The following is a 19,751-nucleotide window of genomic DNA, read 5'->3' on the forward strand; positions in this document are numbered from 1 at the left end:
ACTGCTTTACAACTAAGCTCTGTCTGAAGTAATAAGGTATATTTTATTGGCGGCTAGTTGTTCTGAAATGGCAGAGAAGGGGGTGACAACGCTGCACTGCAGAGGAGACAGAAGCCCACTCAATAACAGGTTCTTTGTGGACTGGCAGATTCTTTGCATGAAAATTAGTTCAGGACCAGCACGTGAACCAAACATAATAACCAAACCTAAAACTTTGTGCCATCAGTTGCACATAAATGATACATACGTCCACTACTGCTTCATAAACTGTGAGCTACATGGAGTAGCTGCGAAAATGACCCTGAACATTTGTGAAATCTATAGTTATGAAAAGGTACAAGTTAAATAAGCAGACACATTGTGTATCTAATACAAGTGAGAAATGGTACGAATGGTAAGAATCAGACACTATCGCAAAAAAATCATACTGTTGAAGTAAAATTGTTAAAGTACTTAGATGTTATTGCACGTTAAAAGAGGAAGAATGAGCCTATGCTAAGTTGTTTCCCAGACACCCCTCTGCTGCTCCCCAGAAGGGCAGTGGACTCTCCCTTCTAATGAAGGACATACCTTAGAGGCTCTAAAGAGGCCTTACGCCTAACACTTGGCCAACTCTAGTCCTTACCATACAGTGCAATTTTCTTCCCCATTCTGTGGTGTTATTTGCTGACAGCTCTGTAGCAAGTGATCCACGATGAATCTTGAGTTGACTGTGGTCTTTTACCTAATACAAGTGTGTAGTCAGTGGAAGTACATTAAACATTTTATAGCATCAAAAGCCATGAAAGCAATCGTCAAGTGTATGCCTTGCAGAGAACAAAATAATACGCCAAAGTCGTGCCATTTAAAAATTCCATTTCTGAAATGGGGAAAATAGAAAATCAATTTTCTTTCATATTTTTTCTAATAATGTAATATTCTAGACAGTGCTGTCCCTGTCACATAATAACATTTGCGTTTGTAGTTTGTGCATGTGGAAGTAAACACTATTTGTGTTTGGAATATAACTGTTGCTTTGGCTTTTATATTCTGTTGCTTATTAGTTTCTCTAATGACCATTGCTCTTTATCAACAAGAATACTTTGAGAACGGAGTCAACTGCCTTTAGTATTTCTAAAACAATGCAAATACTCCATTTGAAGTGTCTGAAAACCATGTTATAGATTTACGAATACATTGTCTGCCATTTATCATCAGTATTATCAAGGTACGTGAACTGATAGTACTTACCTTTCATCCTTAAGAGCTCAGACATGATATTCCAGAGTGAATTCCAGATATTTAACATCTGGTCATTTAGGTGAGGCACTGGCGCAGGTTGCCCAGATATGGATCGGAAGCGCTGGAGACTTTCAAGGCCAGACTGGACGGTGCTCTGTGCAACCTCATCTAGCTAACGGTGTCTCTGCTCATTGCAGGGAGGTTGGGCTAGATGGCCTTTAAAGGTCCCTTCCAACTCTAAGGATTCTATTATTCTATAATTTATTTAATATTCTCTTACCACGGTGCATAGGTGTTCCTGCTTTTCATGGTGTATTCTAAGATTTGTCTCTTAGGACGTTAATCCCATTTAACTTTGCAGTTAGGCTGGACATATAGTTACATACATATAACTGTGCAGTTTCATCTAGCTAACAAATGTAAAAATGCTTGAGTTTTAAAATCTTAAATTCATAAAAGCAGCAATTTTAAATGCTTACAGTTACTTGGGTTTATGATAAGCATATGCTAATGAACATTTAAATTATGATTGCTAACTTTGAATCATGCTGCTTTGTTGGAAGCATTAAGGAAAAAAAAAAAGGAAGGAATGCTATCTATTCTGCTTTGTTACAATACTGTGAAATAGAACAGCTCCTTAGCTTACGGAGTGAAAACTTGTTTTCATTATTTCACTTCATTATGTTAGGATTGCTGTTCCAGTTTTATTTTTCAGTGTAGTCTCACCTGTACTCCTTCATCTTTTATACGACTTTACTGTAATTTTATTTTTCCATACTTTCATAGTACATGATCTAGGATAAGAGCAAGGCTTGAATGTTAACTTTTAAAAGTAAAATAAAAAATAAAGTACTACATTTTTTCACATCAAAACAGGTTTCTGAGATTACAGAAAGAAAATAGAGTTTCACATGCCTCTAATCTAAAGTTCAGGCCAAATGCTCAAAGTACCCAGTGAAATGAAATATTTTCAAATTCAGTACACTTAGAGAAGTCATTAATTTAGAGATTCTCTCTGTCATAACTTCAGTTGTTGAACAATTAAATCTGAGGCATCTCTACAGGCAGAGGGCAGAAAGGGAACCCAGAGTGACTACTCGTAATTTCAAATGGTTAAAGCAACCAAATTCCACAGAGTATTAAGTATTCAGGGCATCAAACTATTTGACCTAAACACAGGTATTTTTGACATGATAAAATTTACATTAACTTTGTACAGGAGGATTTGTTTTTGTTGATTATTGATGTGGTGCACATTTTCAGTATATTGTAGCTTGGTGGACGCAAAGTTTAGTCATTACCTGGTCTGGGCCTGCCATTTCTTTTTTTGTTGCTGATAATCTTTGAAGTAGTTACTGATTATAGTCAAAGGAAGTGATAGGAGAATGTAAAGATAGCTTAGGCTTGAGGAAAACTATATCTTATTTTCAACTCACCTTTGCTTGATATTTGTTGATGTCATTCATTTGGACAAGAGTTAACAGAAAACGAGAGTTTAACAGTTCTGATCCCGAAACAATAGTCTGTACAGGTTTTCCTGGTGAAAAGGCAAGCCTTAAAAATCAGAGGATGTTTGTCTTGGATGGATTTCTGGTTTGTTCTTAGTAACAAAATTTGGCAGAGAAACTGAGAATTTGGAGCATTAAGACACGGATGCATCGAAATTTCAGCACTTATTGTAACTTTAATTATTACAGGTGATTGATTTTTAAGTTGCATTATTTTAGCAAAAGCTTCAGAAGACCCTCTTCTAAGCAAACTTAACTGATTGATGCCACTATAAAATGTTGAAGCATATACTTGTATTTTCAAGAGTTTACATAAACCTGAAGTTATTCACACAATGTTGCTGTAAAGTATTTTTGTCTGGCCCATGATACTGGCTGACATGGAGATTTTCACATTAGATTGAAGTCTGGATCAAAGATTTCAAGTAAAGTACAGTAATTCTTTTATACTACCACCAACACTAAAACCAGTGTTTCTTTAAGGATGCATATGTTCTTTCTTTTCTGCTGCTTAATCATCAGGTTTGACCATTGCTATGAAAACACTAATAGTTAATTGTTTCTAAGCATACCTATTTAAAATTACTTAATCCTCCTAAGATCACCTTCTACAGTATGATATATGAATAGAATATTACTCAGTGAGTACTTTGTTATTTGTCCTTTATTTGTTATTCTAAGTGGAATAACTTTAAATGTAGCTGTAGGCTGTATGTTACTACGTCATCTGCACATGCAAAGCTATCGTACTTCAGTGTTAAAAAACAGAACTCTGGAGTATACCATCTATTCTTCAGAGTGCCTCTTAGCCTCAGAACAGATTTCGGCATTGAACATGACTCAGGAGTAAACGTGCTGGGCAGGCTGCAACTCTTCTTCGGGTTTGCGCAGCATAGCAGGAAAGCACTGTAGGTGCATACTAACACTGATCAGAGCTACTGAAAAAAACGTTCATCCAAACTGTGCCTGAACCCTGCTAAAACTATGGAAAAGTCTACAGTAAGGTATGGGAGATGGAGGGACATTGTTGGTACTGTTACGTGAAACAATTCAGATGTGTTGTTCTGGGAAGATGTCTGTTAGCTCACTGTTCAGAGCTGCTGTATATGTCCCTTTCAGTGTGAATACCAGAGATTGTCCGAGTTGATTTACATAGCTTCCTGAGTGCCCTCTACTGGTACCGACTGATTCTCTTTCAGATTGTGCGTGCTGTAATTTCATCACTTCACTAACTTTTTCTGCATCTTCAGCTTCTGTCTTCAGCGTATATTTATCATTTTGTGTCTGTTTTAATAGCTCAGGTTTTTTTATTTCATTTTACTTTTACACTTTTCACATGCCTAATGTTGATATGCATTAAAACACCTTGAGGTTTCCTGGATTTTCAGTTATTCAAATATGTCAAAAGCTTAATGCTCTTGTGTCACATACATCTTTCAGTTTCTGCAGCAAAAAAAGTGGTTGTGATATTCCTGAGTTCTTAGCCTGTTACTGGCCTGAATTTTCTGTGCTGTTGCTTGTTTGTTTCATAACTGAGACTGACTCCTGCTTTTGCAACCTCATCTGCATGTTTTCATAAGATTTTCAGATAAAATTCAACAACATTGTGATGATACAAGCTCTATCGTTATACAAAGAAACATTTATTCTTAAAATTAAGTTTGTCACTTTAAAACACTACCACTGATGGTCTTTAGCCACTTTTAATATCAACCATAATTGAAAAAAATAGTGAAAAAAAACCTGCTACCTACTGTTAAAAGCTGTAAATGAAGCATGCTGGAATGTATTTGTGGGAGGTGGAAATATATGGTAAAAGACCATTCTGATTACAAGCATCTTGTTTAAAAGAAAAGTTAGCGTAAAGGAACAACAGTCTTGACTGTCTCTGCAACTACTGATAGTGCTAACAGTCTTGTGTGTCTCTGCAGCTTTAATGATCAGTAGTTCCTGGCAGGTTGGAGTGACAGTAGTCTTCTGAAAGGTTTTGCTGCTTCACGAGAATAACACCTCCTAATCGTAGTTAATTGTACACTTCGTGTGCTTTGTAGCACAAGGTGTTACTCAGGTTTCAGTTTTATTTCCCATCTGGCTGAAATAAATTGTTGTAAGGGAGGGCTGACAAGGAGGCTGATGTGAGGTGTTTTTTTTTTCTGTAAGCTAAATAGTTTTACACTGTCCTCATTGAACCTCACCCTGTTACTGCTATATGATACTGTGTGTAGCACAATACAGTATATTATCTGAGTGATATTTTGTTAGCTATGTATACACACAAGCTTTATGAAATTCAGGAAGACAAGAAAAACTACTAGAGAGGAATGTACTGATGCAGCGATGTGCAGTCATTGTTTGGTAATCAGTTTGTGGAGTTCGTTGGCTCTGAAGATGATATCACATGCTGAAATAACTGGCTAAGAAAATGTTTCTGCCTACTTAAAATTTCACCAGTCTCCATTGTAGTTGTCAGTAGTCTACTGCATGAGACTGTCTTGTGGATGTATTTGGGAATTTAAGCTTCTGCATACTTCTTGTGCCTGTTTAAACAGAGGGTGTGTAACAGAGGAAAAAGTGCTGTTATGTTGGCATTCTGGATTGCTTGCTGAAACAGCCTTGCTAATATTGACTTTCTAGATGCCCTGTGAATTCAGCTTTTTTTTTTTCCCTCCTTGAGTCTTTGGTAGAGAGAAAAAAAGAAAAGGTGTGAGAAGCCTGAATTTTGGATAGTGCTGTGTGGAGCCAGGAGCTGCGCTCAGTGATGCTTGTGGGTTCCTATCCCTCAGAAACCTATGATTCTATGACTGAAACTGACCAGTGTTACATTTTACATTCCTGCAAGTGCCATGTTCAATGTAAAGTACAGTACGTGATTTGATTATTCATGTTAACCCTTGTTACTTTTCCCTTGCCCCGTCAAGCAATGAACATTCCAAGATACTTGTCTACTCTGTTATTTACAGGAGAAAGAAAAGGAAGATCGTTATGCTACATCAGGCTGCTTTGGTTTTAGAGAAATGGTAGTCTGATTTTAGCCTAAGGACTGTAAAAGTAATGTACTCGAATCTACAATTGTTACAGTACTTAGTTTAGGGAAAGTTAGAGAACTTAGTAACTTACTTTGGGAAGTTAGATTATCACACAGACTACAGGCAGTTATCAGAGTTAGTAATATAGTATTTGTGATGTCACAGTTTTCATGTACCTTCATGGAGGCTGTGAGGTGTAAAATATCTTGACTCCTAATTACCCCAGTGAGAATGATAACTGGGAAAACTATACTACATTTCTGGAATATTTTTGATAGTTTCCATTTAAAATACAATTTAAGTATGAATTTGTATAACTACAGTCTTTGTTTAGAGTTGCTCTCATGATGCTTTTAGGAATGCAGTTAACATAACGCTTTAATTGTTAACCTGCAGAGCCACCTTATGCAGAGCATTGGCTTTCTTCTGTCTCCCCTACTTGTTCAATGAGCAGTTTTAGCAATAGGAGAAATGTTTGGTTTTGCTAATAAAGTTTTGAGAGGCCTGAGGGAAATGAAAAAATTAACCTGTGGCAAGCCATATTGAATTAGATAATCTTTCAAATGCTATTTTATTTAATAACGCATTGCACATGTATCCAGAATATTTTATATTAGGTTTATATAAGTGGAATAAATAGATTTTTAAGCATTTTTATGTAACTGATTGCAGTTATGTCTTAAGCATTTTTCCCTACTTCTACCTGCAGTATGGATGGAGCAGATCTATGTTTTGAAATTGTGAAGAGAGCAGATGCTGGATTTGTGTACAGCGAAGCTGTAGCCAGGTATGTATCTTAATTTTAATTAATCCCACAGGATGAATGGAAGAGAATGGAATATATTGTTGCAAATCTAATATCCAAAAGCAGGAATACTGTAAATAATCCTGTTTCCAAATCTGAATGTTTGTTACAATAATTAGCATAATAAAAGAATTTCAGAACATTTTGTCTTTACTAATTTTATATTTGGGTGATATCATTGAATAAAATAGTATTTTACATCCAATATCTAATTCTCTGTCTTTGTCTTTTTATGGATCTCTCCTATGTTGGCCTGACAGGTGTGACTTTTATTGGTTGTGCTAGTTGGACCCTTTTCTTCTTTTTTATATGATTTCATGTGTAGTCAGTTCAACTTTTCACTTACCAGATGAACTAATATCAAAGTGAGTATGAAACTGTAGGACAGCAAAACACCATGTCCTAATAGCATGAAAACTGAGCTCAAAGAACACGAGATTCTGTATTTGCTTTTCTAGACACTTCAGATTTTTAGCATCATAGATGCTGGAAAGTGGTCTATTTAAATCTCTTGCTAGAGGCAGAGTCAACTCTACATTTGGGTCATGAACTTTGTCCATTTGGTACTAGAAAGCCTCCAAGGATGGGCATTCCACAGCATCCCTGGGCAAATAGATCCAGTGTGAGTGATGTCCCTGTAACCAGCCAGAATCTACTGGTTCAGTGTATGGCAGTTTAGTGTATGACTACTGTGGCACAATTAAGGACTTGGCTCCATCTTCTCCATACCTCCTCTTAGATATGGAAAGACTATTACAAGGTTCTCTCCTAAGCTTTGCTTTCTCCAAAGTAAACATCTTGTTTCCCTCAGCCTCTAGTAGAGCGTGCACTCCAGCCTCCTGTGCATTTTGATGTCTGCTGAACTTACTCAAGTTTATCAGTCTAATGAGAACTTCCCTTGAAGTGTTTGTTATGCTGAGTAAGCTTAGTCTGCTGTGGGACTTGATAGGTTGACAGGACTCACTACTGACTCGCACGAATCCTACTGTCATTCAAGACCCTTGACTCCCTTTCCAGGAGAGCTGCTACGCAGCCAATCCCCTTGCAGCCTGTATCCAGCATATACCTTTGAAGTGGTTACTCAGTCTCAAGTGCAAGATGTTGCATTTGTCCTAGCTGAATTAATAAATGATGAAATAAGCTTCTGATTGGCCCTTTCCTCTTACTGATGTCCCTCTAAAGCCAACTTTGCCCTCTGTATTTATTACACCTGCAGTTTGGTGTCATTAAAAAACTTGGTGAGGATGTATTCTGTTTTCTCAAGATCATTAGAGAATCACAGAATTGTAGGAGTCGGAAGGGACCTCTGGAGATCAAATCCAACCTCCCTGCTAAAGCAGATTCCCTACAGCAGGTCACACGGGTGTCCAGGTGGGTCTTGAATATCTCCAGAGAAGGAGACTCCACAACCTCTCTGGGCAGTCTATTCCAGTGCTGCATCCCTCTGACAGTAAGGAAGTTCTTCCTTGCATTAGTATGGAACTTCCTGTGTTGCAGTTTCTCCCTGTTGCCCCTGGTCCTGTTGTTGCTCACCACCAATAAGTGTCCGCCCCCATCAACTTGACTCTTACACTTCAGATATTTGTAAACAGTTATAAGATCCCCTCTCAGCCTTCTCTTCCCCAGGCTGAACAGTCCTAGCTCTCTCAGCCTTTCTTAATAAGGGAAATGCTCCAGCACCTGATCATCTTTGTCACCTTCCACAGGACTCTTTATAGGAGATCCCTGTTTTTTTGAACTGGGGAACCCAGAACTGGACACAGTATACTACATGTGGCCTCACCAGGGCAGAGCAGAGAGGGAAGATCACCTCCCTTGACCTGCTGGCAGCTCTTTTTTTAATGCACCCCAGAATACCACTGGCCTTCTAGGCCACAAGAGCACACTGCTGGCTCATGGCCAACCCGCTGTCCACCAGGACACCCAGGTCTTTCTCCACAGAGCTCCTTTCCAGCAGGTCACTCTCTAACTTGATGAGACACAAAGTGATAAATATGAGTAAAACAATTGAGAAACTATCCTAGAAATTTACTACATGCAAAAGAACATTAATATCTTGCATAATATGTACATCTCAAATTAACACCAAGTCCAACACATTTAACTTTTTTAGAGAGTTAAAGAGGAAAAATTATTTCTAGTTTTTATACTGAACATACAAAATACATTATAGAAATCTTCTACATCCTAAAACTGACCAGATCACAACATTTTTGAGGTTGAAAGGGATTTCTGGGGGATTATCCACTCCAGCCAACCTGTTAAAAGCTGGGTCATCTAGAGCAGGTTGCTCAGTGTCGTGTTCAGTTGGGTTTTTACTGTCTCCAAAGATGGAGACTAGACAACCTCTCGGCAACCTCCAGTGTTCAGTCTCCCTCATAGGACACAGAGGAAAAGAAGTCAGTCTTCATTCTGCATCAGCCAAGTCAAGATCTTGGTTCTGTCCCATCATAGGTAAATCAGACACTGATACCACTTTTTTTCCTTTCTGTGTTTTATGAAAAAAATTGAAGAGCCCTGAATCTTTCATCATGCGAAACAGAATTATTGAACATTTGAAACATTTATGTAATGGAAAATGCAGATTTTTCTTTCCTAATTTTCCCTTGGCTTCAATCAGAATAGTCCTCAAGCTTTAGTTTTTATTATTCATTAAACATAAACTCCTGTCTACTGAACTTTTATTCAGTTTAGTTGGTTGATCAGTGGTTTATGTGGTTAGACTCTTTATAGGTAGTGATATCTGCATAATATTTTTTTTCCTGCAGGATTGTCATTTATCGTGTCTTTGTTTTTACAGTCATTACATGAGACAGATATTGGAAGCTCTACGTTACTGTCATGATAATAATATAATTCACAGGGACGTGAAGGTAAGATACGGGATTTTTTTTCCATCACTGCATTAATACAAACCACTAAACGTTGGTAATTTCTCTACAGGAGAGGGAAGTAGGAACTGTAACAGAAAACTATTTAATAAGTCTATGATTACTTTTATTATGTCGTATGAGATTAAAGTTTATCACTAATTCTGTCAGTGTGGAACATTTAGGAAGTCTTTGTTCACAGGTTACGTATGCATTTGATTGCAATTACTTTGACAGCTATTTTGATTTCTGGTTCCTGAATATTCATATGAAATGCGTTTGCATTTGTTTTCTTGTTAGGAAAACTTGTGTATAAATTAATTGCATAAATTAAACTGGAATAGGTAGATTAATTACATCATTTTGACTGCACAATGAAGCTATCAAATCATCTAGACCAGAATTCTAGAGATAAGTCCATCCTTAAATGCTAGAATACTGGTAGAACTGCCCACTTTTTGCAAACATTCTTGAATATTTGTTATCATGAGAACAAGTTTGAGGGAAGAAATACAGGCTGTAAGAGTACCGTAAGACACTTACGACTTTAAGAACACTTTAAAAACAGTATATATATATTCTATGTTTGAGTTGGTGAATTTTGTAACATTTATGTGATTATTTGTGGAACTAATTTATCCCAAAACACTATAGCATAAGTAATTGGGAGTTTAAACCTAAGAATTTTGGTTTGTACGTCTTCAGTTTGAATACATGTTACTTGTTCATTTTGTTGTCTAAAATAGCTATTCCAACTTCTCTAAGAGTTTGCTTCTATCCAAACTGAGTCAAGCACTGTAAGACTTAATGAAAATGTTAATGAGCTCTGATAGTGCAGTTTGAGAAGTGAGATCTAGTGATGAATCAGACTGGGAGGTGGTGAGCTGTACTTCAAACTTGTACAGGGTGGTTTGTGAGGAAAGAGAGTGTGGACACTGAACTGAAGGTTTTCTTTCCAGCAGACATTTGATCTTGCATACACAGACATTACAGACCTTTCACCAGTCTCTTAATCCTTTTCAAGGGAAATTATTCCATTTAATCAGATTTTCTTTTTTTTTTTTTAAGTTTGATATTCTGAAAGTTATTTCTTACAGCAAATTCTCAAGACTTCCTCTTTATCGCTGGTAGGATATCTGAGCTCATTCTACTGTGAAAATTTGGAATCCTTTTCGTTGTTTGGTTATGATACCAAATGAGAATTTTAGAATGAACACCATCATTATGTGGCATTGTCTTCCTGAGAGTTGGATTTCTTGTCATTGGACTATGTCCTTGAACAAAAGTGTATTTCAGTTTCAAGGGCCTTACTCCTCAGAAAAATGTAGATTTATTTTACAGCTTATCCAGTCTTTCAAAACTTTAAAACCACTGTTTTTATTCAATGCCATCCTTAGAAATAAAACTATTCAATTACATGAGTAAGAGTTCTTTAATCTGTTGTCTAAAGTATGCTAAACCATGTTAAACAGCGTTTAATCTGGACAAAAACTGAGCAGAAATATTTTAACTATGACATTTGTGTGTAGAATATTAAGTTAACTGCCATATCCCAGCTCTAGATGTCACTATAGACAGTGTTTTGAAAGGAAGTAGGGTAAAAGAACAATTTTCAAATTATCTGAACGGATGAAAGTGAAATAATAAAAATCTGTAAGGTTGATACAGTCATTCTATGATTCTTCATTTTTTCCTCTTAAGTTTTCTGTGAGTGTTATTTTAAACTGCAGAATGTTTGATCTTCATCTGATACTCAGGAAAATTTGCACCATTTAGTCCCTTTTAGAAATAGGTGTCTTTTAGGCATTTTTGTGCTCACTTGGCCCTCAACTGATACGGAGAAGTTAGATTAGGAATACTTCAGTCTGTTGTTGTCTGATGCCAGAAACTTTATCTGTCTTCTTTAAGCAACAAGGTGAACCAAAGCTGACTGCAGGCTGTGATAAACTTACATATGTTCCAGCCTCACCTCCCATGCCAGAATCAAAACATGAAAACTTTCACAAGATGACCTCTGCTTGCCTTAATTTCCTTCCTCTTGTGAGACAACACATTTCTTGAGTTTCTTTATCTTTTGCCCCTAACATTACTTAAAAGTTTTATGATCTACGATCTTTGTCATACCTTTTGGTTAATGTGGTTCTGCTGCTGGGTTTTCAGAAGCAGTTTTGCTGAGAAGTGCTACATGCTGGGAATTTAGACTGCTTGACCTGCCGCAGAGCTCAACAGCTATGTGGTGGAAGTTCGTGTAGTCCAGTCACTTGCTCAGCCATTCAGAAAACCTGCGTCCTCTGATTGATGAGCTGGCCACCCTGCAGCGTATTTTGAAGGGGTTAACCAGGGAGGAGGTAGACACTTGTCTTCTAAACCCCTGTTGTGTGTGTTTGCCCTAGGATTTTATGTTCCTGCTGTAGAAATCAGTTATTTAGTTTTTGATTACATAATTCACAGTTCACCTGCTAACTTCTGAGTTAACACCAGAATGACTAAACAGCGCAAGAAGTTTAGCACACGAGCTGTGTTTTGCTGATTTATTTCTCTACTTTTTCCTCACACCTTTCTGTCTGGGGAGATTTTTCCTCCGTGAACTATTCCATCAAATGCTGAACCAGTGTATTACTTGATTTGCAGATTCTCAAATTGCCCATACTGCACAAAAGTTTTTCTGCTATTTAATATAAAATAAACCGGCTAGTGCAATTCAGAAATGTAAAGGAGATGTCACCTTAAACAGGCTCTATAGGAAAATAATAAAAGTATGTATTATTTTGGGGTACTAAGTAGAATTGGTGAACTGGGATTTTACCACAAACTTCTATTTAATCAGTAGTTCCCAAAATTTAATCCTTTTTCTTGCCTTTTTGGTAACTGCAGCGCTAGGGAACAAGTGGACTAAAAAAGCAGAATAATAACTCCTTAAACCTGTATTACCACCAAAAATTGAATACTGAAGTTTACATCGTTAGGCACTTCGCTGCAATGAGATCCCCTAAGTGTAAGGAAGGACAGAAGTTGTGGGTTCTTATTTTGGGCCTGTGCAAAAACAAAAGCACATTGACGGTAAACTGTTGTCACCCAGACGTCTACCGCTTCTCATCTAAACGCAGTACTCTGAGCAAATTTAAACTGCTTGGTTTGGTCCTGGTTTAGATGTCTTGTCCTTGGTTTTTGCACAGTACAGTGCACACCCACACAAACCAACCTTCATGCTCAAGAACTCTTACTGACAGCATTTTGCAGAGTTAGACTCTGAATCTGCCCACTTAAGGTTTTTCTGTAGATCATTTGCTAAACATCACAAGAGAATTCTGTAAAATAAGCAAATAATGAATTCTGTTCTCACAAGTAGCATTGTATTAAATAAGAGACTATGTTCCTATGATTTTCTGTCTTTTTCACTTACCTTTTTATTGAACTTCTGAAAAATGCAAAGCAGTTGTCAAATGATAGGAAGTCTTGGGGTGCCTCTTACAGGAGGCCTAATGTTTTGTGTCTAACAGCATATGCCATTTTTGGGTCAATTTAGTGTTCCTGTAGTGGAGCTCAGTAGTAGGGTTGGGAAGACAGAATTGCTTACTACATTTTATGGTGCAGCTTGAGGCAAGTGTTTGGACTTCTTAAATAGCTAGTATTCTGTAACACTTTCTACATTCACTGGACAATTCCTCTTGATCCCATCTGGAAGAATGGGGAAATGACCACTCTTCAGAAGTAAATTCAAAACTGTTCCTGTTTTGCACTCCTTTCATACCGTTCATGGTCCTTAAATGTCTATTTTGTGTTGTAGACCAGTAAATAATAACCATTTATGCCTTCCTAAGTAAACCACGGAATTTGCCTCACATAGTTAAACTAGGAATGAGGAAATTCTGTGATTTGTTTTATTTTTATTTTATGTTAAATAGTACCAGAGGTTAAAGATAAGTGCATGTATGCATTTCATCCTTTTTTTCCCTCACTTCATGTGCATTCAGATATCCTATAATTTTGTATGACTTATATGTTTTACTTACTCTTCTGCAAGTGATCTGGGTTTAAGCACTGTTGTGAAGGAGGTGCCTTCTGGAGTACCATGTGTTAATTCAAATTTGAAGTGGTATAATTGTGTAACACTTTTGGGTGAGTACACATTGAACTTTAACCTAGCAGGCAGCTCAGCACCAAACAGCCATTTACTCACAGTGGGATGGGAGAGATAATTCAAAAAGGTAAAAGTGCAAGGAATTGCAGGTTGAGATATGGACAGTTTAATGAGGGACACGAATAATAATGATAATACAAGAAGTGATGCACAGTGCAGTTGCTCACCACAAGCTAACCAATGCTTAGCCAGTCCCAGAGGCTTCTACCCAAATACTTGCAACCCAAAAAAAAAAAAATACACATTAATATTGAATGCATTTTGTAGTTCTCTGTGCCTTCTCCCTTAAGCCTTTGACGCATGATTTATCCATTCTAGAGAAAAAAAAAAAATCTATGCTTTTTCTTTCTTTTTTTGTAAAGAAAGCCCAGAAAACCTGGGAATAATGGTGACAGTCAAGAACTATGTCCTCAATTTCACACTAGTTTCTGCCATCTTCCTAGATCAATTAGATAGAAAACACTGTCCATCCGTCAAATATAAGTGTATTTTTCTTTACATGGATCAAGTGGCAATGCACAGTTCACTGTATGAATTACATGAATTCATATATTATGGCTACTGTTGATTTAAAAGCAAGACTGTGTTAAAAAAATACAATCAATGTTATCATTTTATTTAAATATTTCCCATTTCATACGGAAGTCTCATTATAGCAAGTCAAAATGAGTTGACTGTTATTAATATTCTACTAACATCTTTCCATATTACTTCATATTGGTGGGGTCTCTTCATTGAAAATATCAGCTCTGCGTTGGTGGTGTTCAGGTGTGGATTTTTTAAACAGACTGCACAGACTTTTCTTAAAAGTTGTATCTAGCAGAAGGGTTATAACTGGATCTATACTACTCCTAGAAACACATAGACAAGTAAGGAAATTTTTAATCTCTATTAGATAGTTTATCCTTGAACAGTCTTCTTCTGGAAGCAGTACATAAAATATGGGCCTGAAAATATGATACGGAAGAAAGCAGACAGTTAAAATTATCTGGATGACAAGAATGTTTCTTTTCACTGTTCTGTAAATCAGATGTTTTTGTCCAATGTGGGTGGTTTTTTGTATTTTACTCAGATGACTGGTGAGGGAATAGTACGATACCAAAACAGTTAGAAAAAATAGAAAAAAACAAGCAGTAGCAAAAGAAGCTGCAATCTTTGCAGTAAATTCACCAATTTCTACCCTCATGTTGTAACATGTGTGAAATACTTGCTCCTTTTTTGCCCAAGCGTCATATGTTATAGCTGTTACTGTTATGCACAACACAATAAGCCATATGAAGATACAAAAATATTTAGCAAACTTTGGCTGACGAAACTCTTGAAGTACACGTTTGTACAAGTTTTTTGTAACTGCTTGAGAGTATCGTGCATCGTTATTTTTCTTCAGTGTTGCATACTGACTTAAAGCGATTGTACATAAAATCGTAATTGTAACATACATACAGACATGCATAACAATAGTTCCGAGGTGATATGCTACTCTGCATACTTTAGAGCCGTATGTCCATTCATGCCCTTTTCCAAAATAGCCAGCCAGAAAAGGCATAGTGCTACATACGAGTAAATTTGCAGTGACGAGATTTACCAGATAAATATATTGTGTTCTTTTTGTGGATGCTTGCCTTGAAAATACCCAGGCAGTGAGAATATTTCCAAAACTCCCAGTAACAAATAGGAAAGAGTAGATGACTGGTAGAGCTACAGTAGTAGCTAACGATGGCTGAAGAACACATGTTGAATTTCTCATTTATGCTGAATCTTCTTGAATAAATGGTGAGAGCTGAAACACAATTAAATGAATTATTCTTCTGTAATGTATGTCTAATATCTTTTTTTCTCTTATTTTAACTGTTACTTTTTCTCCTCTGCTTTTCATTGTTACCAATTCCTAATTGTTCTCTGGCATTATTGTTTTCAGTTTGCATGGGGTTACCTTTTGGATGTTCTTCCATTGATGGATTTTTGGAAATAAAAAAATGTAGCTGACTTATGTTTAAAAAAAAAAAGATGTAATATGCTTAGAATCTAATAAAATAAATGAGGGAACAAAGTTTAAGCTAGGGTCTGATAGTAACTTCTGTGGTCTTGAGTTATTTCTCAGTCTTCTAGAACACGTAACCTACTTTGGAAACCACTTTAGACTATTTTAAGTTAAATAAGCAAAATAAATGCAAAGCGTTTCTGTATTTGCAGAAATGGAGTATCTTGTACCTACATTTAAGTAAGAATTAAACTGTACATGATTCTGGAATCTGGTTGGATCCATTTTTTTTTTTTGCTGATGATAGTGTCTAATGTTACTTTCTTAGGGCTCTAATCTTAGGTATACATTTTGCATGAATTATGTAGTCAGGAGCATGTTAAATGATTCCTGAAAAATGTGATATATTTCCAAGTTCAGTTTTCAATTTAGTCTCTATTTCCAGACTGTAAGAAAGAAATCAGTTCTAGTTGGTGTTTAAAGCTCTGTAAAATGACTGCATATTAAAATGAGTCTTTGACTTACTAACCTATAGTAAAGAGAGATTATCATGTTGTATAGGTAGAAGTTTAGTAAGGTGCAACTTAGCTTTTACTCTGTATAAAAGCATATGGAAAAAAAAACAGATTTCAAACTTACAGATTGATAAAAAAAATTTTGAAACAGCTGTAAGTAAATTAATTCAAACACCAAAGAGGATTCTTTTAAACTAAAATAAAATGCACAGGCACCAAGTTGACTGAATTAGAAAAAATTGTAGAAGTTGTATTTAAAAATAAGCTATAAGCCATGACTGCCAACTTGCAAATTAAACCAACTTTTTTTTGTAGTTGTTGAATCTCCGCCTAAGTCCCATATAGATTGTTGAACCAAAATGTATTAAATTATTTTATTACAGTGAATTACATTCACAAAGTAATTTCTGGACTTGATCCTTTAGACATCTAATGATAGCGCTTTTAAACTTACCTATGCAAGCTGCAGGCGTCTTCCTTTGGAGAGGGAATTTTTGTCCAATGTCCTTTTTATCTCTACACCGATGCAGTGAAAAGGATGATACTTAAGTCTGGAAAATACAGTTACGAAAAATGTCTTTGTGGCATAAGTAGGTTTTCAGAATGTGCCCTTTTCTTTCACAGTGTCAAAAGGCAGCTAGACACTTAAAGTTCAAACCAAAAGATGTTTTCTGTGCGAAAAGTCTTTGAAATTAAACCAGGATATGACTCCATTAGAGAACTGAAAAGAATGCAAGGTAAATGTGGAAGAATGATTCTAACAGTTCTTTGGCCATATAATTATTTCACAGAAATACTTAAAATACTTGTAGGGCGTGGAGCTGTTGTTACTATCATGCTCTTTTAAGAGACTGCCCACTTCCCAGAATGGAAAAAAAAAAAAAAAAGTTCTCATTTTGTGTGAGAACTTTCAGTACAGTTTAATTGTTCTTCTGATCCAAGAATTTTCACAGAGCTGACCGTCTGTTCTTGAACTCCACATGCAATAATGATAATGACGTATCCATGTCTGTCCTCCTATCAGTGACCAAATGAACAGATGAGATATGTCCAGTCAGATGATGGATTCTGTGGAAGCAGTTTGTAGCTGATACGTTCTAAACTTGCTAATCATTCAGGGAAAACTGGCTTGATTTGTTTCCAAGAAATACGGTGTTTTATGTAAATCATCCAGAAGGCTGGTAGCCAGGACAGTTTCCTTCCTCCAGAAGAGGAGTTTGATCACAGATCCGTCAAAGTCTGCTTAGGTCTGCAGAACATGAAACTTCTGAATTTACTCCTGTGTGATACATCTGTGGTTGTCAGATATGGCTTTTCAGAAGCAGTAAGTTCCTCTATGAGAAGAGAGGAGGTGCCATATAAAAACTTACACACTTTTAGTATTCTTAAGTTAGTTTTGCTTTACATTTAAGCACTCGCAGTGAGAATCCACTTTATGGATCTACTATGCATTTAATTGTTCAATCTCATTATTAATTTTAATTATTTTGCTGTAAAATGATAGACATATATATTCTGGTCATCTTTTTAGGCTAGATGATTCATGTCATTTAAAAGTAAATTTAAGTGAGGGAAACTTGCTCGGAATATTAGTAATTACTTTGTAGCACTGTGATTCTTTTGCATGCATTTAATTTTTGTTGTGCTCTAAGCTTTACCTTCTTTTTCTACGTTTGAATATGTAACTGTATTAAAGGCTGTTCTAACAGAAAGATTCTTATAGTAATTAAATGTCTAATAGTTTCTTACAAAGTCTTAGAAGTCCATGTTTCTGTGTTCCATCCAGTTTTAGACACAAGAATACGTATACTGAAAATTTGCTAAGTGGAGACCATGGTCTTATACCAAAAAAGAATGGTGTGAGCAATTTCATTTAGCAGGATTTTTTTGTTATCATTCAATTGTTTATTACCTGTTACATTTGTATTACCTGTTGCCTGTTGTATTTGTAGTTCAATTGCCATAATTCTTGCTATGTGAAGAAATTATGCTACCTTTTTTACTGAATTACTGCATAATGGATTAATATACAGAATTACAGTCTATCAGCTTCGTTTTGCATCTGATTAGTGAGATGGGCAACAAGTGAATGAGATGTTCAAAGTAAACAAAAAAAGGAAATGTCATTGGTTCCAAGGATCTCAGTTATTCTTGTAGTACGCTATTTCCATTTGCCTAACCTACAAATGGCTTATTTTATCTAAAATACATTTGATGATATTCAAACAGTACAAGTGCATCTCTTATGCAATTCACTCTTAAGTTCTTCATAATGATCTTCATGTGTTCTCTTTACCTCAGCTATTTATATTTTTAGCTCTCTTAAACCATGATTACTTATACTTGTTACTAGATTTTATACACCAGTAAGCAGTCTGTGCTGCCTTTTGATATTGCATGCAGACAACATATTTTATAGCTCAAAATCACAAAGACAAGGAAATTCACAGTGGGAAAGCTATTTCAGTTAGCCATTTATAACTCATACCTAGCTATATTATGTAGTACAGCCATAGGCAACAGTGATCCACATGAAAACTACCTGGCCACTGCCTCTCCTCTCCACCTGTTTGAGATGATAGAAGACAGCCTAGCTAGCCTCAGTCTCCTCGTGCTTGTCTGAACTTGTGTGAATACCTGGGCTGTTCCTGCCAGACAACAGAGTGTATAGTGAATTGGCAGCAGTCAGTCCTTACAGGATGAAAGAAGGCAGCAGTCCATTTATCCATGACTCCTGTCACAGTCCTGGTTCTCTATGCCATGGAAGGCCCAGGAGATGCACTCAGCCTCTGTTGCTTGATGGAAGGAAGGCAACTGATAGGATAGGGCGCACAAAAGTGAATACCCCTAGATAGGGCCACTATGGATGCGAAGGGTGAACCATGCTAAATACATGTGTAACATGTCAAATATGCATGAACCTTTACCATGAGCTTTAGATTCCAGTACGTGGAATTTGATCTGTTTCGTAGCTGTCCAATGTGCTATTTTTGTTTTTGTAGCCCTCTTTTTCATGTTCTAATAAAAACACAAAAACAATAAGCAAAGTTTTGTTGATTATATATATGTGAAATATACTAAATATTTTATATGCCACCCAATATAATTCCTCTTCAGCGCGGCCCAGGCAAGTCAAAAGGTTTGATACTCCTGACTGTATGGCATTTTATATAAGGATAAGTCTTCAAAATGCACTGACTACTGCAAACATGCAATTCACGTTTTCTTTTTAAAAAATTTATTATGTAGCTTAGTTAGAACTCTGACTTTCGATTCCTAGGTTTTTTTTTTGTTTAATCATTAAAATTGGAAGTTTTTTGGCTGTATACACTTTTAAGACAGGTGCACTACATGATATTCATTTTCAGTTGGATGTGTAGGTCCAAGAGAGTTGTTGCAGGCTGTCGGGTAAAGTCTCTGGTGACTGGAAAAAGAGAAACATCACTCCCGTTTTTACAAAGAGTAGAGAAGACGACCTGGGAAAGTAGAGGCCAGCGAGCCTCTTGTCATCTAGTGAGCCTCAGCGTCATCTACCTGGACTTCTGCAAGACCTTTGACTGCGTCCCATACCACATCCTTCTCTCTAAATTGAAAAGATAGAGATTTGAAGGGTGGATTATTCAGTGGATAAATAATTGGTTGGATGGTCACAGCAAGAGGATTGTGGTCAACAGATCTACGTCA

At 36.5% G+C, this 19,751-nt stretch overlaps 2 protein-coding genes across 7 annotated transcripts in view; one reads left to right on the plus strand and one right to left on the minus strand.

Annotated features, from left to right (window-relative positions):
* The window catches only part of CASK (calcium/calmodulin dependent serine protein kinase), a 206,662-nt gene that overhangs the window by 84,643 nt on the left and 102,268 nt on the right, over nt 1-19,751 (plus strand). For all 6 annotated transcript variants that reach the window (XM_021407417.1, XM_021407442.1, XM_021407408.1 and 3 more), the window contains exons 4-5: nt 6,465-6,542; nt 9,361-9,433. In XM_021407417.1, the coding sequence (XP_021263092.1) occupies nt 6,465-6,542; nt 9,361-9,433 (151 nt within the window). The remainder of the gene's footprint in view (nt 1-6,464; nt 6,543-9,360; nt 9,434-19,751) is intronic.
* Nucleotides 9,467-19,084, minus strand: GPR82 (G protein-coupled receptor 82). The gene is made up of 2 exons (XM_021407491.1): nt 16,522-19,084; nt 9,467-15,351 (listed from the first exon to the last, which is right to left on the minus strand). The coding sequence occupies exon 2, from the start codon at nt 15,316-15,318 to the stop codon at nt 14,284-14,286; it is 1,035 nt and encodes a 344-aa protein (XP_021263166.1). The 5' UTR covers nt 15,319-15,351; nt 16,522-19,084; the 3' UTR covers nt 9,467-14,283.

Source organism: Numida meleagris, chromosome 1 (assembly GCF_002078875.1).
Source record: "Numida meleagris isolate 19003 breed g44 Domestic line chromosome 1, NumMel1.0, whole genome shotgun sequence".
Lineage (NCBI taxonomy): Eukaryota > Metazoa > Chordata > Aves > Galliformes > Numididae > Numida > Numida meleagris.